General features: G+C 42.8%; 12 protein-coding genes across 12 annotated transcripts; 3 read left to right on the forward strand and 9 right to left on the reverse strand.

Moving 5' to 3' along the window:
* Positions 1-483: 483 nt before the first annotated feature.
* O0I10_004301 (ribosomal protein L9) lies at positions 484-1,289 on the reverse strand (the record flags this gene model as incomplete). The annotated part of the gene is made up of 5 exons (XM_058484360.1): positions 484-768; positions 839-960; positions 1,016-1,036; positions 1,101-1,170; positions 1,227-1,289. The coding sequence occupies 5 exons, from the start codon at positions 1,287-1,289 to the stop codon at positions 484-486; spliced, it is 561 nt and encodes a 186-aa protein (XP_058344985.1).
* Positions 1,290-1,515: 226 nt separating this feature from the next.
* On the reverse strand, positions 1,516-3,149 carry O0I10_004302 (uncharacterized protein; the record flags this gene model as incomplete). The annotated part of the gene is made up of 9 exons (XM_058484361.1): positions 1,516-1,611; positions 1,679-1,933; positions 1,998-2,071; positions 2,140-2,183; positions 2,263-2,375; positions 2,437-2,558; positions 2,616-2,844; positions 2,906-2,971; positions 3,042-3,149. The coding sequence occupies 9 exons, from the start codon at positions 3,147-3,149 to the stop codon at positions 1,516-1,518; spliced, it is 1,107 nt and encodes a 368-aa protein (XP_058344986.1).
* A 699-nt stretch (positions 3,150-3,848) lies between these two features.
* Positions 3,849-5,057, reverse strand: O0I10_004303 (uncharacterized protein; the record flags this gene model as incomplete). Its single annotated transcript, XM_058484362.1, has 1 exon — positions 3,849-5,057. One exon carries the CDS (start codon positions 5,055-5,057, stop codon positions 3,849-3,851), a length of 1,209 nt encoding a protein of 402 aa, XP_058344987.1.
* A 650-nt stretch (positions 5,058-5,707) lies between these two features.
* O0I10_004304 (NEDD8) lies at positions 5,708-6,117 on the reverse strand (the record flags this gene model as incomplete). Its single annotated transcript, XM_058484363.1, has 4 exons — positions 5,708-5,792; positions 5,851-5,963; positions 6,021-6,038; positions 6,100-6,117. 4 exons carry the CDS (start codon positions 6,115-6,117, stop codon positions 5,708-5,710), a joined length of 234 nt encoding a protein of 77 aa, XP_058344988.1.
* Positions 6,118-6,578: 461 nt separating this feature from the next.
* Positions 6,579-8,272, reverse strand: O0I10_004305 (uncharacterized protein; the record flags this gene model as incomplete). Its single annotated transcript, XM_058484364.1, has 8 exons — positions 6,579-6,676; positions 6,742-6,939; positions 7,002-7,130; positions 7,189-7,243; positions 7,295-7,375; positions 7,427-7,561; positions 7,617-7,880; positions 7,943-8,272. The coding sequence occupies 8 exons, from the start codon at positions 8,270-8,272 to the stop codon at positions 6,579-6,581; spliced, it is 1,290 nt and encodes a 429-aa protein (XP_058344989.1).
* A 352-nt stretch (positions 8,273-8,624) lies between these two features.
* Positions 8,625-9,196, reverse strand: O0I10_004306 (uncharacterized protein; the record flags this gene model as incomplete). The annotated part of the gene is made up of 3 exons (XM_058484365.1): positions 8,625-8,800; positions 8,857-9,026; positions 9,078-9,196. The coding sequence occupies 3 exons, from the start codon at positions 9,194-9,196 to the stop codon at positions 8,625-8,627; spliced, it is 465 nt and encodes a 154-aa protein (XP_058344990.1).
* A 676-nt stretch (positions 9,197-9,872) lies between these two features.
* O0I10_004307 (uncharacterized protein) lies at positions 9,873-10,827 on the forward strand (the record flags this gene model as incomplete). The annotated part of the gene is made up of 5 exons (XM_058484366.1): positions 9,873-9,897; positions 9,958-10,005; positions 10,058-10,097; positions 10,270-10,627; positions 10,684-10,827. 5 exons carry the CDS (start codon positions 9,873-9,875, stop codon positions 10,825-10,827), a joined length of 615 nt encoding a protein of 204 aa, XP_058344991.1.
* Positions 10,828-10,845: 18 nt separating this feature from the next.
* O0I10_004308 (uncharacterized protein) lies at positions 10,846-11,370 on the reverse strand (the record flags this gene model as incomplete). The annotated part of the gene is made up of 1 exon (XM_058484367.1): positions 10,846-11,370. The coding sequence occupies one exon, from the start codon at positions 11,368-11,370 to the stop codon at positions 10,846-10,848; it is 525 nt and encodes a 174-aa protein (XP_058344992.1).
* A 185-nt stretch (positions 11,371-11,555) lies between these two features.
* O0I10_004309 (glucosamine-6-phosphate deaminase) lies at positions 11,556-12,990 on the reverse strand (the record flags this gene model as incomplete). Its single annotated transcript, XM_058484368.1, has 6 exons — positions 11,556-11,870; positions 11,943-12,066; positions 12,133-12,186; positions 12,248-12,583; positions 12,698-12,884; positions 12,942-12,990. The coding sequence occupies 6 exons, from the start codon at positions 12,988-12,990 to the stop codon at positions 11,556-11,558; spliced, it is 1,065 nt and encodes a 354-aa protein (XP_058344993.1).
* Positions 12,991-13,297: 307 nt separating this feature from the next.
* On the reverse strand, positions 13,298-13,555 carry O0I10_004310 (uncharacterized protein; the record flags this gene model as incomplete). The annotated part of the gene is made up of 1 exon (XM_058484369.1): positions 13,298-13,555. The coding sequence occupies one exon, from the start codon at positions 13,553-13,555 to the stop codon at positions 13,298-13,300; it is 258 nt and encodes an 85-aa protein (XP_058344994.1).
* Positions 13,556-13,987: 432 nt separating this feature from the next.
* O0I10_004311 (uncharacterized protein) lies at positions 13,988-16,071 on the forward strand (the record flags this gene model as incomplete). Its single annotated transcript, XM_058484370.1, has 7 exons — positions 13,988-14,418; positions 14,485-14,665; positions 14,725-14,983; positions 15,039-15,237; positions 15,291-15,532; positions 15,588-15,862; positions 15,925-16,071. 7 exons carry the CDS (start codon positions 13,988-13,990, stop codon positions 16,069-16,071), a joined length of 1,734 nt encoding a protein of 577 aa, XP_058344995.1.
* A 122-nt stretch (positions 16,072-16,193) lies between these two features.
* O0I10_004312 (uncharacterized protein) lies at positions 16,194-17,258 on the forward strand (the record flags this gene model as incomplete). The annotated part of the gene is made up of 3 exons (XM_058484371.1): positions 16,194-16,527; positions 16,585-16,833; positions 16,891-17,258. The coding sequence occupies 3 exons, from the start codon at positions 16,194-16,196 to the stop codon at positions 17,256-17,258; spliced, it is 951 nt and encodes a 316-aa protein (XP_058344996.1).
* Positions 17,259-17,801: the final 543 nt, after the last annotated feature.

Below are 17,801 nucleotides of genomic sequence, written 5' to 3' on the forward strand. Positions count from 1 at the left end.
GAAAAAGAGAGACAAAATCAGTTTGTTGCACATAATTGTTCCAACACATCCATATCTATGACCGCCCATTATTGAGTGGTCTCACTTGCTCTCAGGGCCTAGCCTTTTTTTTAGTGCCTGTCGATCGTTCTTGCAATGGCATTTCCAAAATGATTGGCCCTTACTTCCTTTCAAATTGTCGCTGCTTGAATTAGAGCTTAAACTAGCTCGATTGTATTTATGGCAACAATCCATCCTATGTGTGTGTGCCACTCTCTCAGTTGCATAACAATCGAAGGATGAATTGCTTAACTCCTTGGATACCATAGCCATCAATGACAAGTGGACTCTGAATAGCCTTATTTATGATCGTGATGATATGGGCGTATTCTAATCCTAATGAATTCAACATACTAATCGAATAAATGATTGCATATGGGCAACTTTACAAGTTACGGGTATAGGAAAACAAGTGGATTGAAACGTCTAGGTTTTATTCGAGATTTAAGCCGCACTGACCACCACCTTAACAGAATGACCAGCAATAACAACCTGATGTTCACCCAACGATTTGATACGGCCATCCTTGAATTCGACTGAATGCTTATCAATAGTGATGCCGAATTCATCCTTGAGCTTGCCGGCAAGATCATCCGCTGTTACCGATCCGAATGTGTTTATGCTGTCTGGAACCACGGCACGCTTGAAGTCCAAAATACTTACGCCAGCAAGCGTAGAGCCCAAGTTGCTAGCATGTTCACGTCGTCGAGCTGCTTTGACAGAGGATGCCTATCCAATGGAGAAATAAAACGCTAATCAGCATATAGAAGGATCTCTCTCACACCTTTCCAATGTTAACCTTATCCTGTTGAGCTGCCGATAACTTGTCTTGCTCCTCCTTTTGACGATTACGTGGTCCTTGATGCATGTTGATATAGTTTGCCTTGCCAGCAGGATACAACACATTTCGCATCAATCCAGCTTGGGTATCCATTAGTAGCTTGCACAATGAGATATCGCTTTTTGTATCACTTACGACGGACAGCAACAACATCACCTATTCCATATAGCTCCTATTAGAAACATGCTCACTCATGCTAGGATAGATATAACACACATACCAGCAACACCTACTCCCGGTACATACTCATGCAGTTCTACTTGAATGGAAGGCTTCTTGTGTGCAGCTCGCTGTCAAGGGTTGGCGATTAGCTATGATAAACCATACATTGTGTCATTAGCTCTACCTTAGCGATGGTGATGGGCTGACGGCGAGCAACTAGTTGACATCCTCGAGTCCAAAGGAACATTGCGCAATGAAGTAGGTTGGCAGGGGTTGAAGAGCAATGGAATTAAAAGGTAAGAGTGGCTTCGCAGAAGCACCTCCGCCGATGAAGGAATCACATGACCACATACACAATCTTATGAATGGGCTTTTGGTACTTTATTACATCACCAGCGACACTGCCTAAGAGAGAGAGGATGTAACACTCATCAACGTCAATGTATGCTATGCTGTTCTATCCGTCTAAATTATTATGACTTGTCGGCTGCAAGTGGACAGCAAGCATTTTCATTACAAGAATCCCCTTCGCACCGCAATAAGCAGGCTGATTCACTTGCTTTAAAGGACTATAATAAAGACATAGCATATTAAACATGTGCATTACTAGTACGCTCCTTCCCATAGACACCTTACCAATGTATCGGTTTCTTCGGTATACGTTTCCCGAGAAGAAATCATTGATGTTGAGGAGCTCAAAGATTTGCCATTGAGAAATTCAGGTTGAATAGTAGCTGAATGAATTCCACGCCTATGCAGTAATTTTCGCATATCGGATGCTATAGCCATGTAATCGGATGGCGACTTGAGTAAAACATGAAGCGAAGCAATGTGCTTTGTATCTGATAGCTGCCATATGTGTAATTCATGGACCGATAAAACCTCTTTCAGCTTTAAGATAGTCAATATCCACTATTCATTGCTCTTGAATCATCAAAAGAGACCATGTACTTGCCTGAGAAATGTCATTTCTAACATCATCAATGGCTATGCTGCTAGCTTGGAGTAGAATGTTGCTTGTTTCTCGAACTAAAAACACATCATTCATGAATGGACGTCCTTAGTACAAGAACACCTTTCCCCCCTCCTTGTGTTACCCAAAGGGATGGCAGCTATGAAAAGCAGAATCGCAATTACCAGACTATATATATGTATGTGCATCCATGCAGCATGTACGTTGAATAAGCCCCCGATCAAGTACCATATTTAGCATAATTTACCTCACAAGAGCATCCATGTAGAAACGCCAACTGAAGTCTGTCAGCCACACAAACAGTGCCGTTGCAATAACTCCAAGGTTGCCTAGTGCATCACCCATAACATGCAGAAATATCTATGCGTGGTGTGTCAACAAACAAATAAAAACCCAACTAAGAATAGCCGCATTTTTTTACCCCTTTCATATTCAAGTGACCTTGTTTCGGATGCTGTTCGCCTTTTTCACTGTATATTTCATTTTCATCATGATGATGGTGATGATGATGCCCGTGTCCATGCCCGTGACCATGCCCGTGCTCTACAGTGGTTGAATGTTTATTTCTGGGTCCTGTTGCCAATGCCGGTTCATCCATACCTCTGAAAAGGAGTAATCCTATAATATTTCCACCAAGGCCGGCACATGCCGTAATAAGGACCAGTTTAGGATTGGTAATAGGTTCTGGCGAAACGAAACGTTGAATGCCTTCAATGACGATCATGACACAAAGGGCTATTAAGAACGCTGCATTAAATAACGCGCCAAGTATTTCTGCACGTTGCCATCCATATGAGTATTTGGGATCAACCTCCGTTTTTGACACCGCCTTTATAGTATAGCAAAAGGTGTCAGAAGAAAGGTAGGGTGTAGTAGATGATGCAGCTTACCCGCATAGCCCATAAAGCGACAGCCAAACTAAGCATATCACTCAGCATATGGAATGAATCAGCGACCTATTGTTGTTAACAAGCTATTGGTAAGGGCAACTACTTTTTCGTGACTAGTGGGATCATCATCACATACTAGGGCAAGGGAACTGGCATAATAGCCGACGGCAATTTCTGCCACAAAAAAGGTAGCATTGATGCTTAGCATGAGCGAGATTCGAGCTTGTCGTCCTAAACGTTTCATGGTAATAAAAAGACAAGCCAAACCAGGGCAAGCGGTACGAAAAGGGTGGAGGAAAAGGGGAAAGATATGAGAAAGAAAAAGGGAGGAACGAACGATGCTCGACAACATGCATAACACCAAAACGATGTTGTTGTTGTTGTGTTGTTGAAAAGTAAACTATCCCCCTTCTCCTGAACCACAGTCCCAGGAACGTCGGGTCGCTTTCGACTTTCCGAGACCTTGAATGAATACATTGAATACATGTACATTTCTTATAACTATGTAGTTGCTGTAGCATGATAGGAAGGGAAGGAACCCCGGTTACATTTGCATATTATAACGCCTAAAAAGGTAATCGAATATGTCTTGAGACTACCATTCAAGTTGGGCCGAAGATTGAAATATAAGCGAAGGCGAAGAAACGGCATTTAATACATGAATTCTTAATAAATAAAAAAGAAAGCGATAGACACGAGCAATGTAAGGTGGGTGCCCGACTTTATTTTTTCGGGAAATAAAGTACAAAAACTGATGTATCGTCGAGGGCATAGTTACAAGAAAAACCGAGGGGAAAGGAAATACAGCAGTAGACATGGAAAAAGATTCTTGCAGTTGTGTTTGGAGGGGTGTTTGGGGTAATAATAGAATTCGGGATGGAAGATAGAATAGATATCATAGACCAGATGAGAGGCGGATAGGGTATTGAATGAAAGTGGCGGGTTAGAATGACGAGGTGGTAGTATCAAGGCTACTTTCCCAGAACATTTGCATTTGACGTAGCTGATGGGAGCTCTTTTCATCCAAGTCATCAAGACCCCACATGATTTCCTTGACTCGTTCCTCCACTTCACCTTTTTCGAGGACAACTGCATCATCATCATCCTTCTCTTCCAAGAACTTGTTTATCCGTCGGATGTCTTTACGCACCTCATGTACGGTCTTGGCAATCGATCTCAATCGCAAGCTAAGTTCTTGTACTTGTCTCTTGCTGACGTACATGATTTCCTTGAGTTCTTCGAGAGACTCGGCCATTGAAGTCGTTTCAATATTCAGCTTGCGAATGGCTGGAAGTGGATTTTCATACAAGTAGGTTTGATCATGCAAGGTTGCTTTCACAGAAGAAAATAAGCCTTCCAATTCGCGTATGGTATCAGCGTTCATCCAAATGAGATCCTTTCTTATAGAGCTGTCGACATTACGCAAGTAGCTGGTTTGTCGTTCACGATCCCTCGAGCGATTTTCCACGAGATTGGCCACGGATGTAATAACCAGTTCCAAAGGTGGAGCAAAAGAATTGTTGCTATGGTGACTCTTTTGTCGCATATCATCAGCTTGCAACATGTTGAGCAAGCGCTTGTGTAAAGTCTTCGTTTCCCAAACGGCGGTGTTGAGCTCTTCCAATTGTCGTCTTAGCAGTTCGAAGGGATCATCATCTTCAGCATCCAAGGAAGACCAAGTAGAAGAAAAAGAGGAGCGACGACTACGACCATATGCACTTGTGGAAGTACTCATAGCAGAAGACCATTGTTGAAGAGGAGACGCGATAGGACTCGTTTGTTCTGCAAAGGCTGGATCCATACCTCGGGGGAGTCGGGTGACAGGATCGTCGTCCACTCCGACCAACTTTTGCAGGTCGACCATGGAAGGTTGGATAGGCTTGCAATAGGAAGGAACGTCGCAAAGTGAACTCGACAAGCTTCTATTCATGGCCATCGATGCTAGCTTGCTGTTGCTTTGACTATGGCCGGTAGATGGTGGAGGAGAAAGAGGTGGTCCATTGGTAGCAGAATGTAATTCAGCAGCAAGAGATGAACCCAAAGGTGCTTCCATAAAATAACTCTTATCGAGCAGTTCATCTTCTAACGTTTGTTCAGCAGCGAAGGCATCATGTTCGAACAGGGAATCTGCAATGTGTGTTTCAGATGCCATGGGTCGGAGGAAAGCGAGGCGCTGGGTATAGACAAAGAGAGCGAAAGTAAAGAAAGAAGGAGACGAAAACAGGTGTTGGTGTTTGAAAATCTTAGTGACACTCTCTCTCTTAGCGTAAAAAGTCACATGATAATAGCAGAGTGGCTGCTGGTTCATCTCAAGATGCAAGAAGGGTATCGGCATCGTTAAATAGGGAGGGTGTTTGGCCTTCATGAAAATGACATTGCTTCATCATCATCATCAGTAGTGCTTAAGAAACATTGGATAGTCGATGCTAGGTACGCTCCAATCTACCCAATAAATGGTCTCTTTCTCTTATCCTTCAGCGTAATACACATACATTTATGCAAGCTCTACAACACGTGGTAGCAGCGGTAAATCGCTCCTTTGAATGTTTCATCTACCCATTATTACTAAGCATGTCATGGCTGCAAGGTGTGTATCTCCCCAATAGACTAAGCGATTTGACATTACAAAAACATTGGCGATAGGATAACATCCAGCACAACACTATAAACCGTTCTTTTCCAACAAAGGCACCATTGTTCTTCACCAAAGTCAAAGTGGATAAAAATAAGGATTCATCTATTTTTGATGAACGACGGGTAACGTACATTGGATGGATTGATAGCAATTATGATATTCTACCACTAATTGCCACCACGGAGAGCCAAGACCAAATGCAACACGGAGCCACCAACGATAGAGTATTCGTTTGCAGTCATTTCATCAGCCCTAGAATGAAAATGCATCAGCTGATCTATCCCAAAGACCATACAAGAGTATTACGTACATCTGTTTTCCGCTAAAGATCAAGCGTTGCTGCTGTGGAGGGATGCCTTCCTTTTCCTCGACACGCTCCTTGATGCGTGAAATCTTGTCGGTGGGCTCAATGTCGATATCAATCTAATAGCCAGCCAATGTAAGACCCAGTCCTATCATTCCATGAAGAAATAAACTTGCCTCCTTGCCGGTAAGAGTCTATTTCAGAGTGTCAGTATTGGAGATGTCTACAATCACCCGCTCAACATTGCTACTTTACCTTGACCTTGATTAGCATTTCGGAAGAGACGTGTATGGAGCCAATTTGCAGTGCACAGCGCGAGGAGGTATGACGCTAGTAGTCCGACTCATCGCCGCAGTTTAAAGTTTACTGACATCGAACAAGCGTGTTACCACACTCGGATGGCTGCTTCCATTGACTATCTACAAGCATCATTCCATTCCATTCCACAGCTGTTGTTTACCATCACCAAGCAATCATGGGACGTTGTCAAGCGAATACAGCATATATTAGCTAGGCATTTGGATGAATAGAAAGCTGTTTGCGGTGAACCCCTTGAAGCACATGTATAATGGAGATGTTGTTTGGGTCGTTATTGATAGCTTGCACGCATGGATGAGAATCATTACGTTTATAATTGGGATATAGAAGGGGAGGATTATCGCTGATGAGATGATACTATTAAGTATGGATCAAGGGCTGGCAAATCGTTTTATAGGAGAAGAATGGTTTATTCATCAATCAGGTACGGTCGCCAAACAAAACATGGTCTTGCTTGCTATTAGCAATGATTTTCCGTTTTGGCTCCATATTAATTTGCGAACGTCAAAATTGGCTGCATGGAAAGAATGGTATAAGCGATTGCTGATAAAAACGAGGGTTGGGTTCTTTTGTACTTACATGCTTTAATCGAGAGATTTTTCGAATGAGGAGGCTGTCTCTTGATCAACAGGACATGATTACCGCCACAGCTTGTAGCCAACGTATCCGGGTCTTGAGGATTCCAGGTGATTTGCCGAATAACTTGTTGATGTATCACAACCAAGCGGCAGGACATATGAAGAACATCCCATAACCATAGCGCTGTTGGCATGCTATCTATACAAACCATTTTTGCGTCACTCGTGCGTCGTATATACATCCTAGCTCAAGCAACTTACCGTCAAATGTACACAAGTAATGGCCATCAGAACTGAACTGGCAAACACTCACACCTACTTTGGGGTTGGCTGTATTGTAATCTGGACGCACTACGGGTATATCAAGCGGTCGCCGTGATAGTGGGTAAACTACCGTCAAAGCATGATTAATACCTTGTACATCTTGGGGCTTTTCATGACATCTTACAGCTTGGATTATTATCTGTACGCCTTGATGAAGAATCAGCTTGGTATACGAAGGCCTGATAACCTGATTAGTATGGCGTATTATCCATCGCCTCCACTAGACTCACCTCAGTATCCGCTTGAAGCAATGACGTTTCATGAGAGAGTGTTCCAACAATTTTCCAATCGGAGGTGCGTAGCAGGCGTATCTAGATACTTCATGTCAATGTGTATAGCATCCCAAGATTGCAGCATCATACCTTTCGATCGTAACCACCGATAGCCAATATGCGTGAATCAGGACTACATGTAATGCTTTTTATCCCTAATCCATCTTCGCAAGCTTGATATGAAGCCTCGTAACCTCCATCAGGCCGATAGACGAGAAGATTATACTAGGATAGAATCATCAATGCTGTGATCTCTCGCAAACAAGTCAATATGGCTTACGTATAATGAGTGATCCCACACCACCAAATATTTTCCATCCGGGGTCCAGCATAGACCAGCAAGATCATGAGTATTTGTCGCAAAATGATGAAGTAAAGTAGCACCAGAAGATGTGTATATGCCAATGTAATCCTTTCCTTGACCAAGTTCAGCGATGGCAATGTATCTACCATCAGGACTAGACTCGCACCCCTTGTCATGGAATTTTGGATGTTTGATGTAACGGACTTGTTGATCCAGCAACAGCCACACTGATAAACGCATCTTTTCTCGAATGGATTAGCCTCTTCATCCATGGATACGAATCAATCCAACAATGCTCTTACATTTTGATCTGAGCTACAAAGGATGCTAGACGAGTCAGGGCTCCACCAAACGCGACGTATTCCAGGCTCCATGATTTGACCACGCCAATGCGTATCATCCAGCGACCACGCTTCAACAATAGCTTTATCAAAGTTGGCGGTGCAAATACATGTTGAATTCGGTGACCAAGCAAGGTATTGGGCGGGATACGTGCACTGAAACACATGAAGGACTGCTGGTTCAATGCCATTGGTGCGAATCACAAGACGGTCGTTCGTGGCAACTGCAATGTAGGTTCCATTGGGAGAGAAGGCGCAATGGTGCGATGTATACAAGTGGCTCGTGTTCATGTAAAAAGAATGCTGCCGAGTGTCAACGGCTCGTGCCACAGTGGCTGTTATCTTTGTTGGCGGGATGAAAAGAAGGACCAAGTATCTACTTTGCTGTCAGAAATAGATTTTGATGTACGAGCCCATCACCATGATACCACCCTATTGCCTAGCACCAGGAAGTATGCATGACATGTTACGTAAAGGAAACTCGAGGATTTGGAAAACGCTTCACCATTGTATCACGTGCTGTATATACTCTTCTTTCGTACAATGACCCTCTTTCATTATGACATACAATAAAAGGCACTTGCATTATCCGTAAACGAAGCAATCAAATTTATTATGCGAATGTCCTTGTCACTCTAGTAGATTAAATGTCTTTTCCCCAATCATCCATCTCTTCGATCACAGTAACCGTTGTTAATGCTGTGTTGGACTTGAATTCTGTTACGTTCGATTCCTTTTGCTTTTCTTCCGAGGCATCTGGTGTATCGTCGTCTTTTCCAAAGAGTGTTATTTCCTCCTCATCCTCACTGGGATGTTCTCCTAAGTAGGATGATGTGTCACTGAATCGGTCTTTACTAAGTGCAATGTTAACAAACCTTTGATCATGGCCTGAAGAGCCGCCATTTTCTCCTCGACCTCCCTCCTTCGTTCAGCTCGTAAAATTGCTCTATCTTTGATTTTTTCTTGTCGTAACCTTTCATCATATTTCTCCTTTGCTTTTCTTTTTCGCTCTTGCTTCCGTTTCCGAAATCCCGTCAAAAAGTCTCTAAGATCCACAATCAGCATTGGACCCCATGCCGGATAACAGACAACATACTTTCGCGATGCAGGATCGAACTCTATCGATTCGACAACCTTTTCCTTTTTTCTCCTCTTTTTAGCATAGGCTTTCGCACCGGCTGTGAGAATCTCGGTATTGGATATCTTGGGAGGCATTATATAAAAAAAGCTATACTATTCAGCCCGCATGACAAAAGGAGGGGGATATCAGCGAACACTCAGAAACAAGTCACTCTTCTTCAACGCTACATGAAACCTACCTTAGCTCGTCTTTTACAATCAACCCATCATGTCTTTGTTTGAAAAAAAAAGATCATTGTATTACAAAGTACCATTCTCTTGCTGTGGATGTGATGGAGTTTTGAAGTGCATGTGGCTCGTGTTTGATGGTCTCTATGCTCTCTTAGCCATACCACCATGTTTGATTGTGATAGTACGAGTGATATTCTTGTCAATTCCCATCTTTGTGATTGGTATGTATATGGAAAGCAGAGCTTTTTATTTGTTAAGGATGTCGAGCACACTAGAAAAAGGATGGTGCTTGGGATTGAAATACCATTATTATGCAAGTAACCAACATGATGGCATGTCCTTGAATGCATACGCTAATCTACTTCCCAAATACAATTGTCACGATCATTTACCAAGAGAAGCTTTATTGATTACTAGTATACCAGAGACATGTCATTTTTCAGGTTGCATGAACAACATTGTGGTACAGTAGACGTCGTGTTTGAGATTATCACGTGATCAATTGCAAGTGATGTTTTCCCGACTGACAAATGGTTGGGTACCAGGTTGCTCTTTTTCTGCCCAAAAGGTCTCAATCAGCATGGTGTTGTACTTCGAAAGCAAAGGTAAACTAGCAGCCAATCTAAACCATTTGGAAGCATTTCTCATGCCATGTTGCTTTCTAGTGGTGGATCCTCCTGTTACAATTTATATGGGCAAGGACAAGTTTGAAAGTAGGCTATTCAAAAGGCTCTATCTTTTTTCTGGTGTTAACGGTATATCTAGATGAGGACCTTATCAAGTATGGGTTTCCTGAAGATGTCTGGTAAGCCCCTTTTTTTGGGAAGGCGTATCCATGGAAACGTCAAACCAACGATTTCTTCTCTGTCTCTGTCTCTCTCTCTGAATAGGGTAAGGCTCAAGCATAGGGTTGTATCATAATAAGGTACCGAGTTTTTTTACACTCGTTTATAGTTTCACGTGGACAAATTATCTAGTGCGCACGTTTATGTTCGATTGGAGCCGGGTCAAACTTGGGATGACATTCCAGCCGCTGTTGTTGAAGACTGTGCACAGCTAGTAAAGGCCAACAGTATCGAAGGCAACAAGAGGAACAACATCACCGTGATATATACTCCATGGGACAATTTGAAAAAGACACCCGGCATGGAAACTGGTCAGGTCACCTTTTACAACCATAAGAAGGTGCGACGCGTGCATGTAGAGAAGCGAATCAACGAGATTGTCAACCGGTTAAATAAGACCAAGCAAGTGCGTGAAGTGGATTTGATGCATGAAAAGATCCAGCGAGAAAAGATTGATCGTAAAAAAGCGCGTCAAGATGAATTAGTAATGGTTTGTAGATTGGAGAAAGATAAGTATTAGGCAATTTATTCATATGGATCATGTAGAAAGAAGAAGCACGAAAGTTGGCTGAAGAAAAGAGAAAGGCTGAAAAGGAGATTCAAGACATGTTTGATGAAAACAAAATGCATAGCAATTGGCGAGAACATGAAGTGGAAGATATCAATGCAGCTGAGGAAGATTTCATGTAATACAATAAAAAGGAGGTTTTACCATTGCAATGCTTTATTTTCTTTGACAGGACAAGATTCAGATGGTACAGGGCAAATGTTGAGAGTAGAAATCCCACCTCCTGAACGACCCCCTTTCTCTAATGCAAATTCCCAATAATGTAAAGTGCACATCAGCACAGGCCCAATCTCTGGAGGATACTCGTCTTCAGCTATCTCGCCCAAGTAGCTTAAATCTGCTCCTGCATGTGGACAATATCGATCAGCTGTGTATTTACGCCCATCACTCAAAGTCAATAATATCCGTTCGTTGTCAGATGGATCCACTTCAATTGTTGGTTCGTTTTTGGCATCATCAACATCATCACTCTTTTCATCAGTGGACACCGTGGCTGAGACCGGCTCTTGTTTTGCTGGCTGTGGTGGCTGTTCCTGCTTTGTTTCTCTTGATAAAGGTTGAGTGCTGGTTGGCTTCTCTTGCTCTATAGGTTGCTGATTGACGCTCGATTCATTGCCATTCTCTGGTTCATTGACTCGCTTGTATCGTATAGTGGGAACGAACATTTGTCATAAGAAAGCAACATCTCCGCCGATCATTTCAAGATCTACTGATATAAGATTGGACTGTAATCAGGTGACTTTGATATAGATGGTGTGTGTGTGTGTGTGTGTGTGTGTGAGCGAGAGAGAGGAGGGATTGCGACTTTATTTGTAGCGTTTTTACACAATGACATAAAGTGGGTATTGGATCAAGGCTTTGTTGTTGAAGAAGAGATGCTTTCAGATGTTAATGATGATGCTGGGGGAAGTAAGCTATCTGCCGTTGTACGCCTCCTTTTGGTAGGGCTTGCTACTGAATCGGCACTCTGACCATCATCAGAACGTACGTCGTTTGTATCGGATTCTTCATCACTCAAAAGTTGTTTGACTTGTTCACGTCCTCGTACTACTGCTCCAGCTGAATGTTGACCTGCATTTGATAAAAGTTCTCCCTGGAGACCCAAATTTTCCTTGCCGATCAATGACTGATGCACATGCTCAATCGATTTGAAATATTTGACCGTCTGCCATTCTTTAGAGTTAAATCCCCCCTCCAGATCTTCAGCCCAATCGATAAATTCATATCACTCACGTACCTTAACATGTAATTCCAATGTTGCATCTTCATCACAGACGATAAGTCCTTTTGGGTGCATTTGAATAGCTGATACAGTCCACATATGGTTGACGCCTTCTTCAACACATTTTGCTAGAGCAATACTACACAACAACATGACGAGTAAGAAAAAGGGGTACACTTTGGAAAAGAAAACTTCAATCTCTTACCTCTTATGGGCACCTGTAATGATAATACATACTTCACGGGCATCCATGATAGTCCTAATGGGTCATCATGTGAGTGGTCTATTGTTTCATAGGGGAACGAATAGCCGATACATACGCTACACCCACAGTCAATGCCAATTTCGGAACTTTAGTAATGTCACCATCGAAAAACCTTGCATTGGCGATGATTGTTTCATAAGCTAAGGTCTTGACACGGGTGCGAGAAGTAAGAGATGATCCAGGTTCGTTGAATGCAATATGACCATCGGGTCCTATACCACCAAGAAACAATTCGATACCACCATGAGCTAGGATAGAAGCCTCATAACGTCGGCATTCCTCATCCAAATCTGCTGCATTGCCATCGAGCACGTGGATATTTTCTGGTAGAATGTCGATATGTTGGAATAGATGGGTCCACATGAAGGAATAATAGGATTCAGGATGGTCGCTGTTATCCATTTATGCAAAATAAATGTGTGTGTGCGTGTGTGTGAGCATTTCTCTATCACTATGGGAACCCAAGTCGGAGGGAACTAATAACCCATTGACGCATGATCCTTACCGCGGAATACCCACGTATTCATCCATATTGAAGGTAACCACATTTTTGAATGACAATTCCCCAGTCTTGCAAAAGTCGGCTAAGCGTCGATAGCATCCAATCGGTGAAGACCCTGTTGGAAGGCCGAGTACAAAAGGTCTTTCCTTGGTAGGTTGAAACTGCTTGATTCGTTCCTTGATGTAGTGTGCTAACGAATACCACTCCATGAGTGCCTGTCATTTCATAATGGACGTCTCTTCCGTACCTATCCAAGAAGATACTTCTTCGTAATCTTGTCGAACAACAAGCCTCATTAAGTATAAGCAACTGTGTATATAGGAGAAAAGTAGGTGGAAGAAACGCTTGTTCCGCGGAATTGGTGTGCTCGCGTTACTAACTGTATTTGCTCCGTTTGAAAAACCACTACCACAGGCTATAGTGAACCCTATAACGTTTATTGTTTATCGATGTTTGATCAATCATGATTCCATAAAGATATCATAGAGCTACCCGAAAAGAGAGCCACCACCATTATCACCCATCATCATCATCATCGCTATCACTTTGGACTTTTTAAAATGCTCTACAAATGGCGGTTGCTATGGCAAGGCACCTTCATGTTTATTTTTCTTTGCTCTGTTCAAGGCTCTTAATCCTGTTTTCCAGTTGTGTGATCTGATCTTCAGCCTCCTCACGATATTCTTGGTATTCTAAATGTTGCCAAAGTAGTTGCCAAGCTAATGCTGTGGCCGATGCCACTACGGTGCACTTGACGATGGGGGTGCCGTATCGATAATAAGCGGATCCTCCTCCATTCACCGAGGAAGCGGAATAGCATCGCTTTTGTACACCTTGTCGTATAACCGATCTGAACAACATTGACTAGCTGTATGGAATAGGTGAATCTCTTTGTTGACTGTGAGCTTCCAGGAGCAAGTTGTAGTAGTAGTAGTAGTAGTACCTAGCCTTGCAACAAGAAAGAAAAGACTTGCGGGAGTTTGAATTCTTTTACGCGTTCATGGTTATCAACCCCAGCATTGATGGTGATGAGGCAATTCTCCTTTACAATAGGATGGCATTGAATGGAGCACAAGTTGGAATATATAAATGAGATAGGATATCAAGTCCTCAAGTGTAATAGTAAACATGATGCACTTTATCAAGCATTGTTATCAATGGAGTCTATAATCTACTACTATGCGCACCATCTCAGTGAGTGGTAAATAGCCGCACCCGAGAAATCCCAAGTTGTTGTCAGCTGGTGAAATAGGAAGGAAGCGGGTTCAACAGCTACACCAACTCATCGACGGCATGAAGATTCAGTGCCTTGATTTCCCTAATGGCTCCTCAAAGACCTTCCTCCTTCGAACACACCAGAACACCATTCTCTTCAATTGTCCATTGGAAAGTCGGCTACTTGAAGAATTACGGGGATCCTCGCGTCCACCTTCGCTCTCGCAATCCTCCTCCTCGCGACAAGCACCTGTGCTAGGATCGATCCTGTCGACATTCACCAGTGCTCATAGTAAACGATTGCTTGATATGGAATACACGGCAGCACAATCCCAAGCTGAAAGTATCAGCGTGTTCAGAACAGCCAACCTGGATCTTGTGGATATCAGCAACATCGATGTCGTTATTATTGCCAACAGCGACATGATGCTTGGTCTACCGTTCTTGACTGAATATCTTGGTTACAAGGGAAGGATTTATGCAACAGCACCGAGTATAGAGTTTGCAAGGTCTGTGTTTGTGATTGTGTATATGCCATCGTTGATATCAAAGTATTCATTTTATGCGTCGTGTAGACAGCGGATGGAGGAATTGATCGCTTATCATGGAACATCGGGCACGTATACTCAGCCAGGCTCGTCAATTGGAGGCATGCCTACTGGCCTTGTTGCAGAAGGATGGCGCTTCTTGTACACAATGAATAATGTCCGCGCATGTCTTGACAAGGTGCAATCGGTTGGGTATTTGCAAGAGATTGTATGTAGGCTCATTTGCTTTTCTTTTGGCTCTGTATCTTAATGCTCATTCACAATTAGTCACTTTTCTCAGCTCTCAAATTCACAGCACACAGTTCGGGCTATGCATTGGGTGCAGCAAATTGGGTCCTTGAAGCTAGTGAACGCAAAATCGCCTTATTATCAACTTCAAGCACTGTTCCAGATCGACATCCACAGCCTTTTGATCCTTCAGCTTTCAACAATGCAAACGTGATTCTTGTCAGCGACACCCGGAGTGAGATACCAGGCGATAGGGTGGACTTACTACATATACGTGAAAGAATTAAGGCGAGAGCAGGTAAAGTAGTAGGAAATTTCGTTGGTTCGTTCATCCATTAATGACTTTTATATAGGGTCGGCGCTTCATACAAGGCAAAATCTCTTATTTCCTATATCAACAACGCGTGCTTTGTTTGACATTTTGGAGGATTTACGGATATACTTTTCAGCAATGGGCTTAGAAGCTAGCACGGATGCTGGTTTTCCTCATATCTATGTATTAAGTCCTGTATCGAAGATGAGCCTTGAATATGCCAACATTTGTGGTGAATGGTAAGTTGTACATTTATATGACGCGGAATGATTTCTTATACACATTCTTGCAGGATGACACCTGATCATCATGTTAATCTGTATGAAGCGGTGGCTCCTTTGGGATACGCAAAGTTGGTCAAGTCAGGGGTGCTGAAGGCTATCAAATCAGTTGCATCCACGCCAAATGTAAAATACGACCTTGAAGAACCATGTATCATGTTTGCTGGTGACTACACATGCCTTGCACGAGGGCCTGTTGCTTCGCTTTTGAGAAACGGTTCAAAGAATAGCAATACCCTGTGTGTGATTACTGGTAAGTGCATACTACTGCTAATGAGCGTAATTGGAATACCAACATCAGATGATAGAAAAAGATACCCCCGCGCTATCAGATATTGCCATGCCTATGGAAACAATCATTTATGATCCACGAATGAGTCTATTGGATATGGCTTCGTCTATTATAACGCATAATCAAGCAATTCCGCCACAGCACATTATCATCCCCGGCGCCCTGGAATCCATGGAAGTCAAAAAAGAACTTGAGCAGATCCTTGGTAGCCATATCCATGTGTATAGCCCTGGTGAGATCCTCAACATCGAACTTGATCGTCCTTGGGAAAAGCTGATGATCACTGAAGAGGTAAGTCACTCATCAGGAACAGAGTGTACATACGGCGATCTTGATACGAAATTGTATTATAGCTCTCATCCGACATATGCCTTGAACCATTCCCGCTTAATAACAGCATTGCATGCGCCGGTGTTATGGGAGAGGTAGTACTCTTCAATAATCGTCTCGAATTGCGTCCAGTGACATCTTATTTTGATCAAAACTTTGGTCGAGAATGAAGAATAAAAAAAATGCGATGGTTTGATAAGATTGGATACAAAGTTCCATCCCCTCAACCCCCCCCCCACACACACTCGGCTTGCCTTTTCCACCCCGCTTGTCTTGGTGCCCTTATCTCTCTATGTCAGCTTTATTTCTTCTTCAGCTATCGTCTCTAGCACCTATCCAGGACACTCCTCAACAGGCTCTAATATCCGAGGCCGTCAAGCAATGCATTGAGTCGCAATGCGACAAGCTGATTATGCTCATCCGTTTCGAACAAGCCATTTCCAATGTCGACGCAAATTGGGGCCAGTTTCAAGCACTGCTTTGCTCACTCTATGTCACTCAACTGCAGGCTTCATATGCCATGGAAAAGCCGCTCTTTGATTTCACGGTTGTATTTGAATCATGGGCAGGATACAGCGTAGGATTGAGACCTGATTTGAAAATGGTATTCGCCACCACCACCCAAGGTACATGATACATCAATAATTGAGAGAATAATATGTATGTACTCATTCAGAGAATAGATCTCAACGAGGTGCAAAAGTTGAATACAGAAAGACAGAAGCGTGATCTTCAAGCCATGGAAGTTGTGACCTTACCAGGAGGCATTGATCAAGCCATCCAGCAAAGTACTCAAGACGCTATGGAGAAACTCGACGCATTCGACCGTGTGGCAGTAGGCGGAACTTTTGATCATTTACATGCAGGCCACAAGATCTTGCTTACAATGACAGCTTTGCTTGCCAACAAGAGCGTGGTGGTTGGTGTAACAGGTGAGCTTGGATGACTCTATGTTTGACATACATACTCACATTGGATGATTCAATTAGACGATGTCATGCTCCAATCAAAAAAGTTCCATGACCAAATCGAATCCATTGACCAACGCATCAACAACGTACGAGCTTTTCTCGATACCATTCGACATGGACTTTTATTTGATATTGTGCCCATAACGGACCCATTTGGCCCAACCATCACCGATTCTACCATCCAAGCGCTCGTGTGTTCGAAAGAAACAGAAAAAGGAGGGGATGCAGTGAATACTGAACGATCGAAACGGGACTTTCCACCCTTAGAACTACGGCTCATTGATGTCATTTCATCGGACAAGGTGTCTATAGCTGGTCAGGATATGGTCGATCTCAAGATAAGTTCAACTTGGATTAGAAAATATATATCAGAGCATGATCAGTAGTATAGATTTGTTGTATTGTACTAGTAAAGTGTCATTATGACTATCAACCAAATGCGTACTTTGATTGAGACTTTTTTATGACATGTCATTTGCTTTCATTGGCCAGTAAAAGTCGCCTATGTTGCAAGCTTTCGTCGTCCCTCATCTAAAAATGGTTACAAACTTTGATTGTCCTCATCATCATATGCATGGCCTTATATGACAGCAAACAACAACAACGATTCGCTCATTAAATTCATTGTCTTTCATTAATACGCCATAGGCATTCGCATTCAAAAATGATACATGGCTGTGACACCATGCTTCAATGATCTACTAAACGATACAAGAGAGGTTGTCGCATTCCATCCATTGAGGATCGTAACTTCCCTATAACACTAGCAAGGAAACAGAGCATGTAATAATTGTTTCTTCCTTCCAAAACAAAATTCATCATAGGAGGTCAGGAGGAAGTCATTTCGGCGATCAAATACGTGGCTATTCCAATCTTTTGAATCGGGTATCCCTTTCGAGAAAGTGGCTCGAGTCTATTTACCAACATTT

This window comes from Lichtheimia ornata (genome assembly GCF_029851405.1).
Source record: "Lichtheimia ornata isolate CBS 291.66 chromosome Unknown scaffold00015, whole genome shotgun sequence".
Classification (NCBI taxonomy): domain Eukaryota; kingdom Fungi; phylum Mucoromycota; class Mucoromycetes; order Mucorales; family Lichtheimiaceae; genus Lichtheimia; species Lichtheimia ornata.